Here is a 14632-nt window from a genome sequence, read left to right as displayed (position 1 = left end):
CGGACAGCTCATATCTGACCCATACCCGCTCATTCGCAGTAACTTCAGTGAGGGGCAGAGGCCCCAGGTCACATGAAAACAATATTGGAGTGTGGTAGGGCTGAAGAAAGTGGGCAAAATGTTCAGGACCTAGGAAATGAGCTTTCAAATAGTTGATCAGAGATAAACTTGGAGCCTGCAATCGTTCTGATCTCATTTTATATGAATAGATTAGAAGGATAAAGTCAAGGTCTACTGAAGGATTCTGTTTTAGGGTTTTATTGCTTTGAAGAAATACCATTACTATGGTACCATTTAATTGAGTTACCTTACAGTTTCAGAGGTTTAGTCCATTATCATCATGGTAGGACATGGTGGTGTACAGGCAGACATGGTGCTGGAGGCGAAGCTGAGAGTTACACATCTTGATCCCCAAGCAACAGGAAGTGAACTGTTTCAGTGGGTGAAACTTGAGCTAAGGCAACCTGAAAGCCCAACCCCACAGTGACACACTTCTTCCAACAAGGCCACACCTACTCCACCAAAGCCACATCTCTTAACTGTGCCACTTTCTATGTGCTTATGGGGGGTGGGTCAATTCCAGTCAAACTACTACAGATTCCCTATACACTGGAGGCCCCAGCACCAGGCAGTTATATCAATGTTTCATTTGCATTTATACTTTTCACCATGCTTATGTAAATGTTTGAATTATGTTGTGTACTTTCTTTTCAGCTCCATGTTGTCCACTGGAATTCAGACAAATACCCCAGCTTTGTTGAGGCAGCTCATGAGTCGGACGGACTGGCTGTCCTGGGAATATTTCTCCAGGTGAGAGTCCACTACTGCATTTTAAATAGTCAGACATTCAACTAAACAGGAAACTAGTCTGAAATTTAGTATTTCCCCTTTGAAGTGTGGAAACTATCTAATTAGTTTTCGCATTGCCACTTGGGCATTTGATGTGAGTAGCAACTGATGCATCAGCAGAAATAGCAGCAGAAGTAACAGCTGAAATCCCAAGATGAAATCTAGGCTTTGCTGGTTCCTGATTTCAACATTTGGAGACTGGAAGAGTGGAAAATTAAAGCTCATGATTCTTAGGCCCTTGCTTGACATATTGGCAAATCATCTCAAACATACTGATCAATTATTTAAACAAAAGCCATAAACTTCTCCTTTTCTGATATTTGCATGTCAACAGACAAGTCCTGTCATCACACCTGGGGACAGTTTCTTTAGGGTGTGCTCTTTTTCCATGCCTCATTATCGTGTGATGTTGTAACTTGTGGAGCTAGGCGGGGTTGAGAGATTGGGAGTGATGTGGGAAGCAGCCAGGACTTTATCTGAGAACTCTAGGTGGTGGCAACAGGATCCAGGTATGGCAAGAGAAGGCACTCTCAGGGTTTTAAACCTTTACGTAGATTGAAAACACTCCTATTAGTGAAATGCATATATTTTATACATTTGTATTTAAAATGCATATGCTCTTCAGGGTAGCCTCTTGATCTGGGACTTGCAGTAACTTTAGCTCGCAAGTAGGAGATCTAAGATTTTATGTAAGCAGCCCAGTCAGTCTGGATCCGAATGTCACAGGTGGCTTACTAGTCAGTCACTTGTCTAAGCAGCGCTTCTCTCAAGTTAACCTGTATTTGAAATGTGGCTCATCAGTTACCAGTTATTGCTGCTCTTCCAGGGAACCAGGGTTCAGACCATAGTCAGATTGCTCACCAGGGCCTATACTCCAGCTCCAGAGAATCTGACACCCTCTTCTAGACTCCATGGGCATCCACATGTACATGATCAATACACATACACAACAATAAATAAATAAAATAAAAACAACTCATTGGTACACCATCTGATACATGTGAAGCTATTACTCCCAACTTTGGAACCAGACTGTAGGTGCAGTCTAGGATCTCCATAATATCTTGTTCAGATTATTTTGGTATAATCAGCTTGTCAGGTAGAAGAGAAAGTTGATTTTAGAACAGTGGCTTTAGGCTTGAGCTGATTCTGGCTTTTAGAACATAATTAAAATTTAAGGATAGAAATGGAGTACTTGCACTAATTTGCTATTATAACTATTTCTTTTTTGAAATTTTACATCTTTTAGATTGGGGAACACAATCCCCAGCTGCAAAAGATCACTGACATTTTGGATTCCATTAAGGAAAAGGTAAAATTAATTACTATTACTATTTGTTAGTGACTAATAGCTTCCTTCTCTCCTAAATTCTTTTATCTTCTTTTGAAATCTTACATATTAGACATGTGTATCCTGCTTTCTTTGAAGCAAGTATCAACTCACCAGACCAAAACTGCAGAACAAATTTCCTGTCACTTTTCTTTCTAAAGGGGCAAAGAACCTGATATTATCTAAAAGAATCACCAATAAATATATGCAGATTTATGTTCTTAATACTGTAATTTTAGAAATAAGACTTAAATTGTAACTTATTTAAAAGACTACTTATGTAAAATAAAATTATTTTTTTCTTGACCTGGGACCTCTCTAAATAGATCATTTAGAGCCCAGGCTGACCTTGAACTCATGATCCCACTGCCTCTATCTCTTGACTGCTAGGATATAGGGATATGCCTGACTCTCTTATTCTTCTTAAATAAATCCATAGAATTTCCTACTTTATCTGGTCTTTTCTTGGAGTAAGACAGAGATTTGTTTTACTAAAATATTAATGAATGATAGTAAGTAATCACACAGAATTTGAATGTGTGTGTGTGTCTGTGTGATTTGTAATCTGTAATATTCTTTTTCTTTCCCAGGGCAAACAAACCCGATTCACAAATTTTGACCCCCTGTCTCTGCTTCCACCATCCTGGGACTACTGGACATACCCTGGTTCCCTGACAGTTCCACCTCTTCTTGAGAGCGTCACGTGGATTGTTTTAAAACAACCTATAAACATCAGCTCTCAACAGGTGGGATAATTCTTCCAAGTTGATTGTGATGTTATCAAAGCAAACTGCTAAGTCATTTTTTAATGCTGTTTTTATTTCTGCCACATTTTGGAGCTTGACATTTTCTTGCATTAATTAGGTGAATGGTTGGACTAGGATTCCTGTCTCCTTTATCCTCTTCCTCTCTCCTTCATTTTTTCTTCCCACCAGGTCTTTCTAAGTAGCCTACCTTAGCCTTGAAATCAGGATCTTTCTGATTCAGCCTCCCATGTACTGGGATTATAGGCATGTGTCACAATTCGAGGCTAAGGGTTTCGAAACTCTATTAATTGACCTTTTGTGTAAGTCTTTAGTCACTGCTCAGAAATATTATGTTCTTAAACTTTAAGCACTTCTTAACCTGTGGGTTGTGATGTTCACAGAGGTCATATATCCGATATTTACATTACTAGTCATAACAGGAACAAAAGTATAGTTTTAAAGTAGCAACAAAAATAATTTTAAGGTTGGGGGTCAACTCAACAAAAGGAACTGTATTAAAGGTTCGAAGATTGAGAGCCACTGTCTTTAAGCTGGTTGAGTGTGAAACATAATTTTGAAGGCTTGTTTATTTGCTTTAGTTAGTTTTGTTTGTTTGTTCTCTCTTTGTTTCAGTTGACATAGAAACAGTCTCAGACAGAAAGGACAGTTAGTACAGAGACACCTCAAGAAAGGCTACCCTCTCCTCTCTCCTCAGTTCCTTGACTACTGCTCCCACATTTTTAGAAGTGAATACTGAGATCAGTATCAGCCAGGCCCCCTGAGACACTTGTATGCCTGATATCTTCAACCTTCAGGAGGCAGCTCTCCTGTCACGTGTTTCCACTGTGGTAACGGCAGCTGAATTTTGGCTTTTGTTGACAGAACTTTTGTGGGGCTGCCTGAGGGAACATTACTAAGAGGTAGCTCTTATCTGTACCCTCCTTGGTAAAGCATTTACCCAGGCATTTCTTTGTATTGTTCTATTTATCTTTCAAAGGGATAGGGGATCCAATTAAGGGCCTTGCTCATGCTTCAGTCCCTCCTTTCTGCCAGAGTAGGTCACAGGGTTGGGAGTCTCAGGATGTCCTAAGTCCTCAGAAATATGTTCCTCAACATTATGTTTCTCAGACAAAATCTTTCGACGGATGTCTGTTTAGCTCTTTTAAGTTAGGCATTGCAGCAGTAGGTACAGTTATTTTTGCAGTGAGTTAGTATGCCTTTCTGCACTAGGCCTGTGTGTCTGCCTGGTTATGTGTTCTCCAGCTTGACTCCATCAGGTTAAGTCTGGTTTAGCTTTCCAAGGTCATCTCAGTTCTCTCTTGGGGGTGAGCACTGAGATTGTATTGAGTGTTTCCCCTTATTGCCTTTGTACTTAGGGTTACAGACAAGAAATGACTTAGTGTATAGTTATTAAAATACTTCTTGAAAGTTTGGATAAAATCCAGGCATGAATGTGATGCATAAACTTTTGTTTGTTTTGGGGGTTTTTGTCCCACACATGGGGGAAACAGCAATTCAGTAGACTGAATTGAGAATGCATTAGAGCCCTACACTTGAAAGAAATATCAGAGAAGATGCTTCTTGGGTGAATTGTGTTTTCAGAGAAAATGCAGAAAAACTTTAGGCTCTTTTGTCTGCCAGCATGACACTCCACGGGACCAGAGGGAGAGCGAACCCAGCAGACTCTGAGGGGACCCTGGAAGCTGCTCCTCCAAGATTAAATGCTGAGAGCATGTTTGAGAGACCCAAACAGACTAACACCATCACCATGATCACTGTTCTGGAAGCAGGGGCCTCTTGGTGACACTGCAGAAACAGAATGGAAGGGGAGATGGGGACTCACATCTGTAATTGTGGTTCTCAGGAGGCAGAGGCAGGAGATCGCCTCTGGTTTGTGACTTCCAGGTCAGCCTGGGCTTCAGGGTGGAACCCTCTCTCAAATGAAACAAACAAAAAAAAGCATGTAAAAGAAAAGAGGAAGGCCGAATTCTCATGGATGCTATGACTATAGACTAACTCAAGCTGAGAAGTGATGGGTAAAATAATTCACTATCAATTATCAATAAACTAAGATGACATAGAAAAAAAAAGAAAAGAAAGTGATGCATAGATACACATGCACACAAACACTCCTATACATTAAACTAACAAGTAAATAAACATTAACAATCCAGGAGTCCTATGAATTTTGTTCATCATCTAATGAAAAAAAAAGACCTGCTTCTGAGTCAGTGGCCTTATAAATGGGGTTACTTTTCTTCCTTTCACTTGCTAAGTTGCTTTTAGTCATTTACTACACTTGAAAAACTTAGTTAAGTATTATAACTTCAAAATGGCTAATGGCAGGTGGATAATGTTTCCCTTCATAGTTCAAGAACATCTATATTCTTTAAAGACACTTGGAAATTAACTTTCTGTTATTTTTGTTTTCTTCAAACCATAAGTGATTTAGACAAGAACATTATAAAAATATTTAATGTAATTATTTAGTCAGAATAAAATGAACCTTACTAACCTTGTAACTCCCTACAAAGTTGCATATTATAACTGCCTCAACTGTGGATTCACTGTAGTGTTATGTTTGAGGTTCATTGAGCTAAAATTGCTAATGTGACTTTTCACAGATGACAGCATGTGAAAGAATAGCTTCATTTTAGAGCTCCCATGATTTGGCAGTTTCCTTCGAAACATTAACTTAAAATAACTACAGCTAGAACGCTATTAGATATTTTAATCTTTACCAGCTGGAAGGAGACATTTAATGACCATTCGAATTACTATTAAGATTTAAGGAATGAAGGAAAAGATATTTTTAAAATCCAGTTTCAACTTATTCATAAGGAAAGCAAATTCTAAGACAGCCCTATTAGGGGCCATTACACAAGCTACTTAATTAGGACTCCTTCCAAAATGCCAAGGTTGTTAAAAGCAAAAGGAGACTGAGAAACTAACAAGAAATTTTGAAACAGTGCCTGTGGATTTGGCTTTGTGACAGAGTTCTTGTCTAGTGTCCTGCAAGACCTTATATTCAATACCCAGTGCTGAAAAAAATAGAAGAAAGTAAATGAAAGTCATTATTCGACAAAACCAAAGGCTGTCTGAGTACAGAAGTTTCTCATCAATGATGCCAAGCTGTTGTCAGAACAATAGATATGGAAAGTGAACCATAGAATGTAATACATAATTAATAGCAAAGTTGAGTCAGGGATATGTGGGAAATATTTATTGTCTCTTTGTAGTAGTTACGTAAATCTAAATTTTTCCTAAAATATAAAGCTTATAAAAATGCAAAAGAGTTCAGTTGCTCAGTGTTTTATATAGACAAATATATTATTGATTTAAAGAATTACTCAGTAAAAATAATTTTTTAAAACATTTACTTTTAAAAAAGTTTTAAAATTTTATTTTTGGTTTACTGTATGTATGTCTTCTAGTCAAGTCTGAATTTTTTGGAATCACCCTAGTCTTGTTATTTAGGTGTTCTGAGATTACCGTCAGCATGGTACCTGCAGATGTAGATCTGTAAAGATCTAGAAAGGTTAGTGGGGTGGCTGTGGTCTAAGACTCAGAAATGATGCTGAAAAGTGTACACTGTGTGCCTATTTTTTTTCAGGTCTACTTATCTCTGTATTATGAAGAAACAAGAAAAAGTATTATAATTTCAGTAAAATATTTAACATAATAACCCTCAATAATAATTTTTAAGATGTTTACTTGTATAGGTTATCCGTTTAGACACAGATATTTTACATATTTACTTTAAAAGCTAGACCGCTTTTGTTCCATGGCATGGCAAGTGTCTCACTAGATGGTGCTCATTTTATATCTAGTTGTTGATAAGCTTGGTCAGTTAAAGACAGAACTTTCAAAGAAATGAGAGGCACATTCTGAAATGTTTAGACTGAAATGAATCAATGTTCAGAATTTGCCTCAAAGTCATCTGGATTGAATTTATCCATATTGGGTTTCATGGTCTAAGTTGATGAGGATAACTGATCAACAGAATCGCCATATATGGACTGCCCATGCATGCTTCAGCATTTGCCAGGCCATAAATTTCAAACTTCATTCAATTCATCTGGATTAAGCAAAGAGAGACCAGGTAGGAGTGTGGATTGTGAACCGAGCATATGTTGGTGGGTGAAACATTCCTGCTACTTTATTAATGTTTACATGATAAAAACTAAGTGAAAGAAGATTAAATTAATTTTTTTAAAAAAATTAATGCAATTTACTTTTGTGATAGTTTATGATTTAGTTGATATTTGTTAGAACATGCTGGTTCCTCTTGAGATTGTCATTACTGAGATGGGGTAACAGGAGATTGTTGATAAGTTTTTGGGGAGATTCAATGAAACAATGTAATATAAAGCACTTAGCATGGTGTCTGAATCTCCATGTTCCAGAAAGGAGGTTATTTTCATTATTACTCACCTTTGGCAGGCAGCAGAGAGTTCTTAAAGATGGCTGAGCACAACTATGGCATAAATGTAGAGGACTTTGTGAAAAAGGATTTCGTCTTGCTGAGGTTGCTACTCATGGAAACGAAGACCTTAGTAGTGAAGCCCAGGAAACCAGCAAAGCAGGTCATACCTACCTCAGCCTCCAGGCTGTATGGAGATGTATCTGCCAAGAATGGGTGGGTGCTGAGTCAGTATAGTGAAAGAGGAGCAAGTTTCCTGCCAGAATGGGCCTGTGCCTACATGGGGGGATAAGATATCTGAGCTAGCCAGCTAGTTCATGAAACCAAAAGAAACTAACCTCAGCAGGGCTTGCCAGGTCTACATAGCTGGGCTAAAGGCTAAAAAGATTTGTTCAAATACTGTGGGTACTTTTTTTTGGGGGGGGGGTGAGGTGTCAAAAGTCAATGGTTTAACATACTTCAGAGTGAGTTTTAAAAGGGTATAAGCATATGAAATAGCACACACACACGAATTCTCAACGCGGGCCATAATGTGTCTTGCAGAAATCATCCTAAGCCTAGGCCAGGCCAGGCAAGCATGTTCTCAGAAACATGATGATGGTGATGAAGAGAGTACTGAGACAGGCGTAGGACTCTCGGCAAATGAGCAAGCTGGCAGAAGAAAGTTCTATCATAACATGCAATTCTATACTGATGAGGTTAAAAGGATGCAGAGGTAGGGATTCATTAACAAGCTTTTAGATGAATTGGTGTGTGTGTGTGTGTGTGTGTGTGTGTGTGTGCGCGCGCGCGCGCGTGTGTGTAAAGCAAAGACAAAGACAGGTCTTCTAAGCAATCAGTGATGTCACTAGGGAGGTGCATTGTCCTAGAAGGCTCATTCATCACTATTTTGAGGTTGAACTGCATTCCCAACACCATCACCTTGACTGGAGTTATGACTAGGATTACATTAGCCTCTGTTACTGAATTTCATCACCGATTCTTTCTTATAAATCTTATCTGTTTTCAACTAGAATGACCCACTCTAACATAAATGACTATTCATAAGTTGTAATAATTTATCTCTTTATTCCCATGTCTGGACTCCTTAAAAAGACATGCTGGAATATCATTTGTAAAGAAAAGATCTGCTTCTAAATGGGTGATCCTGTATCTACAGGCCATACTTATAAGCTACTGTGTTAATGGTGAGAGTTTCTTTCTCCTCTTCTTTCCTCCTGGTTGATACTATACAGGAAATGAGGGGATGGAAGCCTAACTGATGTGGCTCTGAGATCAAGGGACTAAAACTGCATAGAGAATAAAGGCTCTCAGTCTTACAGTTTACCAAATTGTCTTCATCAAAATACAGCAAAAATCAAAACAAACGGCGAACCTTATTCTAATAAGCAGTTCTTTTTGTAGAGCATGAGGTTAGGATTACTCAGGTAATTGATCCAGTCTTTATTTGATCACTGTAGACTTTTGCAAAATCGTGGTAAACAATATTAAACTTCCCCAGATTATTGGAATTTCATATCACATTTATAACAGGCAATGTATATAGAACTCTGAAACAATTGCAAGTACTATGTAAAATTATGTTTATTGATATGCAAAAATGCTTATAGCATGTATTATATGAAAAAACAGATTTTAAAGATTAGGTATGTTTGAGCATATTTTTGTAATAAAATATGCCAGGTGTGTATTAGAGAGTAGAAAGGGGTCATATGGAAAATGGCTCTGTGAATATCAGTCTGTACTATTTAGAGCACTTTTATCCTCAAGTAAAGAATGTTTATATTCTTAATTTCAGATCTATCATTTTTTGTATAGTGAAGGGAACCTAGCAGAACAATTCTTTATGATCTGTAACATGCAACTTAGAAATTTAGCTTTGCAATATTTTTAGATGCTGGTAGAGGACAGATTATAACTCTTTTATCTTTTCCACACAGCTCATTAAGTTCAGTCTGACTTTCTATGGTGAAATTAATTCTGCTCTAATTTTCAACAGCTGGCCAGATTCCGTAGCCTCTTGTGTTCAGCCGAGGGCGAGACGGCAGCTTTTCTGTTGAGCAATCATCGTCCACCACAGCCCTTGAAGGGCCGCAGAGTGAGAGCATCCTTTTACTAACAGACAGAAGCATGGATGCAGCAAACAGAACAGAACAGACTTTCCTACTAACAACTTTTCTAGACTTTTAAGTTTAGGGGTTCCACTTTCCCAGTGGCTTTGGCACCACTGAGAAAACTGGAGCTGAACTAACTTAGCTCATTACTCCTAGATTTACACTAACACATATCCAATTGGTAAATATTGTTTGGTGTATATTGATATCACACAGTTCACCTGCTTCAGACTTCATGTCCATATGGTCAGCCTTACAAATTTCAGACTGTACTAAAAGTTTGTTGTGGCATTTAGCTGATTCTACCACATTTTAAAAGTGTTTGCTAAAAACTTTAAATTCACTTTGAAAATGGTATAATTCCCAAGCAATCAGTTCTTATGGTTTTTATATTTTTCTTATTAATCAAGACTATATATGTTCTTTAATGTATTTTTCTCAAGCTCTCATTGTATGTACTATGATAAAGTATACTACATGAGACACACAGGAATTAAAATAGAATAATGTACTTACTTTTTTTTGATCAAAGTAAATCCTACAGTTTTAGTGAGGAATTCTTCAGGATATAAACAACTATTTAAAACATTATTTCATATAATTCATCCACCTAAGAATGTTAATGACCATCAGGGTGATGACTGAAATATTGTGTGGTAGTGTTGGCTGCCTCATGGCAGTAACCGGTTCAGACTGCCAGGTTACACAATACCGCTGCAGCAGAACTACCCTGAGCTGGTGAACAGGTTCCATATATTTGCCCTGTGTTGTAACAGAGCAGGGAGATATCTTATATCCATTGTTTTTTCTGTCAGTGGTGAAAAAACAAACCGAGTTTCACATAGATGCCAAAGCCATCCAATGCATTTTTCTAGCAAAGCTCATTTCTCATTTGTTACTAAGTCTCTTAATGATTGAATAAGATGCCATTTGGTAATAATTTTAACCTGTTCTATCTGGAGAGGTTTCTGTTTGTATTTGGTGAAGAGGATGGGTGCCATGTTTCTTTTTCTTTTTCATTATGAAGTGACCCTATCATTAATTCAATAATCATAGTTAAGACTTGAATATTTGTTACACTTTTGCTATTTTCTGAGAAAATGTTGCTGGGTTTCTTAATTTCAATGATTTTTTTTCAGATCTCTCTCATCTTCTAAATATAAAGCTAATTTTTGAAAATGTTCTTTGTATTCTTCTTGGTAGAATAACTTCATTTTAAGAAAATTGTATGATGGAGTCTACTGTCATATAAGACAAGAGTCTGAAGATTAGACTGGACACCTCAGCCATTGTTTTTTTCCTTTCAGGGTCTAACTTAAGACTTTAAGGAAGACCCTTCTGCCATACATATTTAATGAGTTTCATAGTTATAGGATTTTTGATAATTTGGTAGCTGTCAATCTACCTGAGATAAATACAGCCAAATAAATTAACAATTAAAATGGGATACCTCTTGAAAGTTTTTTAAAGGTAATATTTATTACTCCACTTTTTATAGTCCTATGCCCTAATAGTACCAGGGTTGGGTGGGAAGATGTTTCTTTAGTTGAGAAACACGTGTTGGGGAGAGTTCTGTCAGAGAAAGAGTCTGTTTTATCATGTTTTGGACTGTGAAGGTGGGAGCTCCAATGGCATCCAAGAGTCATATTTACACTGCAGCATGGTGTCTGCTCTGTGATGTACATTTCACCACAGTGGGCTAAAACTAACCACATAGCACTGGTTTCCTTGGAGATCATCTGCTTCTGTATATCTCTTGGAGGTATATGGTTGGTGCTTTCAAACTGTCATAGTAGGTTCTTTCAATAGAATTGCAGGTTACTCGTGTGGATCCCTTGTTTCCCACATCAACTATTTTTGCTTGTTAAGAATTTTGTTTTATAATTTAATTTAAATCAACTTTAATAAAGAAAACAAGAAAAACACTTCTGAGTAGCAAGGCTTTGTATATGCAACAGATGGAAATGGATTGTATATTTTAAACTACTTATAAAAGGAAATAATCTCAAATTACAAAAACATTTCAAACACAATGCAAAGCAAAACAAAACCATGTCCCCTGAAATGTTTTAAAAGTAAAATGTTATCCCAAGTCCATACAGTTTCAGTGTATGCACAATGATAACCTCATGCTTTGCAATGGGAGGGAAGAACACAAAATCCTCAATGTTGATCAACATAAAATATTCTTCATTGTATTGAATTAAATGGATATTTCTCTGGAGTGGCTGGAAACTCACCTTTGACTCCCTGAAAAGGAATTATACTAACATGGAATCCTCTACTCCTGTCATGGGTTGAGAGAACTCTTCCTGACAGAGCCTCATATTTCCTTGCTGTGCTCCCATTAGAGCAAATCACCCAGTAGGAATGTGTGGGTTTATTAAACATTCTTTTTCAGGAGTTTGTTTTTAGTACAAGTTATTCTGAGTAGAGACTGTGCTCACAGCAGGGGAATCAAAGAAAGTCTTGGGGAGTATATGTCTTCCCAAATTCAGAAGGACTCAGCCCTAAGGTTCTGATGGAAGACGTGACTTATTAGAAAAAATCAATGAAGGTTTGTCTTTTGATGAGGGCCTCTGGAAATAACTACCTTTATGCTCCCAATTCTAATCATCTGTGGTTGACTGGTGATGGAAGTAGTTGGAGGCATAGGGAGCCGCTGCGGGCCTCAGCTATACATACATAATAACTTAGCATTGAAACAATATGACATGATGACCATTTCCCTACACAAACATACACATTACTCAATATTTCAAATATAACATGATAATGATTGGAATTAATGCCAAAATTGATGAAAAGTGCAAAACCAAATCCAAACAAACAAAATCACAGCATAGGAGAAAAACGAGATTACTAAGATCAGTAAACCTCCACATTTCCTACTGGAAGTCAGTATTCCCTGTGGTAGTCTAGGAGCAACGGCCACACATGAAGTTAGGTAGGCTTGAAGACCATCATCATCGTTACTATCTTCCTCCTAACCACAACCTTCTGTTTACAGAGGTTTCATTCCCTCCTGATCCTGCAGCTGTTTAGTCCCAAAGAAATACACAGACACCTACATTAATAATAAACTGGTTGGTCTATTAGCTCAGGCTTCTTATTAATTAACTCTTCTTTCATTAACCCATAATTCTTGTCTATGATAGCCACATGGATTGGTACCTTTATCAGCGAGACATTCTCATCTGGTGTTCTCTGCATCTGAGTGATGGCTGTAGATTGAGCCTTTCCTCTTCCCAGAATCTCCTGCTCTGGTGACCTTGCCTATACTTCCTGCCTATATACTGGCCAATCAGCATTTTATTAAACCAATATAAGTGACAGATCTTTACAGGGTACAAGACCTTTGTCCCTCATCAACCTCTATTTTTATTTATTGAGAGGTCCAGCTCCTCTCTGGAATCTTGTTTGAGGCACAGAAATATGGAAAGCACTTTAGATTTCCCCAGTGGTGGCACCTGTTGGAGTGGTCCTTTTTTATGTCGGATTGGAAATCTGAAGAGGTCTTCAGACTTTGTCACATACCTAACCCATTGGAAATTCAACAACGACTTTACTGGATGTCTTATGTACTAATTACTGTGCTAGATATAAAGATGACTGAGAGGTGATTGCTGCTCTTTGACAGTTCAGATCTTCCAAGCTCTAAGGACAGATATAATCAATATAAGATACTAAGTTTCTTAATTTGGTGTACTTATGTGGAGAAGATGGATCTAAGACTGGAAAAGTCAGGAAAGTTTTCAGGTAGAATGAATTTTGAATCATTCATTTTCTTCTCTTGAGACTTTAAAAACTGGTACATAGTATGGACACATCAAGATTATTTTGAGATTGATGGAAATTTCAAAGTAACTAGACTAATGGTGGTGTTTACTGACTCACACAATAAAAGAGAGAAAAAATCCAGAGGTTGGGCCTGGAGAGGATGCTCAGTGTATAAGAGCACTTGTAGCTCTTGCAGAGGACCTGGGTTCACTTCCCAGCAAATTTATGGTTGTTCACAACCACCTGTAATTCCAGTTCCAGGAGAGCTGATGCCTTATTCTGAATTCTGGGTCACAAGGCACACACGCAGTTCACAGATACATGTAAGCAAAATATTCATACACATAAAATAAAAATAAATATATTAATTTTTTAAAAAAATTAAACATTAATCTGGCTTATGTAATGGCCAAGCAAAGGCCAAGTCCAAGCCACAGTCTAACTACACGCTTGGGAGTTCAGTTAGCCATCATTGTACAATCATTCCCCACTCTGTGAACCAAACTAGTGCCAAAGGACAGGTTCTATGTCCACAAATATTAAAACGTGTCTGGCCCAAATTTTTCTTCTCAATATGAACCAAATCACCAAAACCAAGGGAAGACACAGCTCAGGAGAAGAGATGTCTGTCTAATCTTATCCCACTCTTTCTTAGCTGCCTTTGAACTTTTTCAGTAAACAGCATAGATTGCTAACCACCGTAGTCTATGGATATATCACTCAAAAAATCACTAATGTAGTTCCAACAGGCAAGAAGCTGAGGCAGAGAACCATTACATGTTTGAAGACAGCCTGGCCCTACATGAGGAGTTTTCAGGGAGAATTGGCAGGGAAGGAAGAAGGGTAAGAAAAAGGAGGAGCAGAAAGAGATAGGATGAGAAGGAGAGGACGATGGAAGGAAGAGAAGCAGGGAGGGATGTAAGGAAGGAAACAAATATTTGTTGACTACCAGTGAATGAACACATGGATGAAAATAAATGCTTGGATTAGGTGAAAGCCTAGCATAGTTTGCAGTGTATCCACCCCTCACCCATGAAATACCAGGTGCTCCAGATTATTCCACTGAGAACAGAAGCTATTTGCTATCTTGGTGATTATGAAATCATTCCAAAAGAAAGCTTTGCTCCCGCCTAGGCCGCCGATCTTGAAATCAAGCCTACTACTACCCTCTGGACAATGAGGAAAGTGCCACGGACCAGCAGTTTGAGTTGTTTGCTGACCTCTGGGAGCATCCTCTGAAAGCAGGCTCTCAAGTCAACATTACAATAATGACAAAATATTGTTTTGTGTTTAATTGTTTGATATGTGTGCTTCTAGTTAAAGAAATGTTGGCAAAGAATGCTGATTTTTCAGTACAAATCAGAACTGCAGAAACAAACACTTTTGTATA

The 14632-nt window shown here is 37.9% G+C and overlaps 1 protein-coding gene across 3 annotated transcripts in view; it reads left to right on the top strand.

Moving 5' to 3' along the window:
- Nucleotides 1-11552, top strand: part of Ca13 (carbonic anhydrase 13) — a 33112-nt gene extending 21560 nt beyond the window's left edge. The window contains exons 4-8 of one of the 3 annotated variants that reach the window (XM_041630410.1): nt 715-810; nt 2099-2161; nt 2770-2925; nt 9348-9446; nt 10666-11552. In XM_041630410.1, the coding sequence (XP_041486344.1) occupies nt 715-810; nt 2099-2161; nt 2770-2925; nt 9348-9446; nt 10666-10734 (483 nt within the window). In that variant the 3' untranslated portion in view covers nt 10735-11552. Of the gene's footprint in view, nt 1-714; nt 811-2098; nt 2162-2769; nt 2926-9347 lie in introns of all 3 variants that reach the window. The other 2 variants (XM_041630412.1, XM_041630411.1) reach the window with 2 other exon arrangements.
- Nucleotides 11553-14632: the final 3080 nt, after the last annotated feature.

The sequence above is a fragment of the Microtus oregoni genome, unplaced genomic scaffold, assembly GCF_018167655.1.
Source record: "Microtus oregoni isolate MIOR12 unplaced genomic scaffold, Mior012 000034F_ref0000314, whole genome shotgun sequence".
Lineage (NCBI taxonomy): Eukaryota > Metazoa > Chordata > Mammalia > Rodentia > Cricetidae > Microtus > Microtus oregoni.
This window is presented reverse-complemented; position numbering and strand designations above follow the sequence as displayed.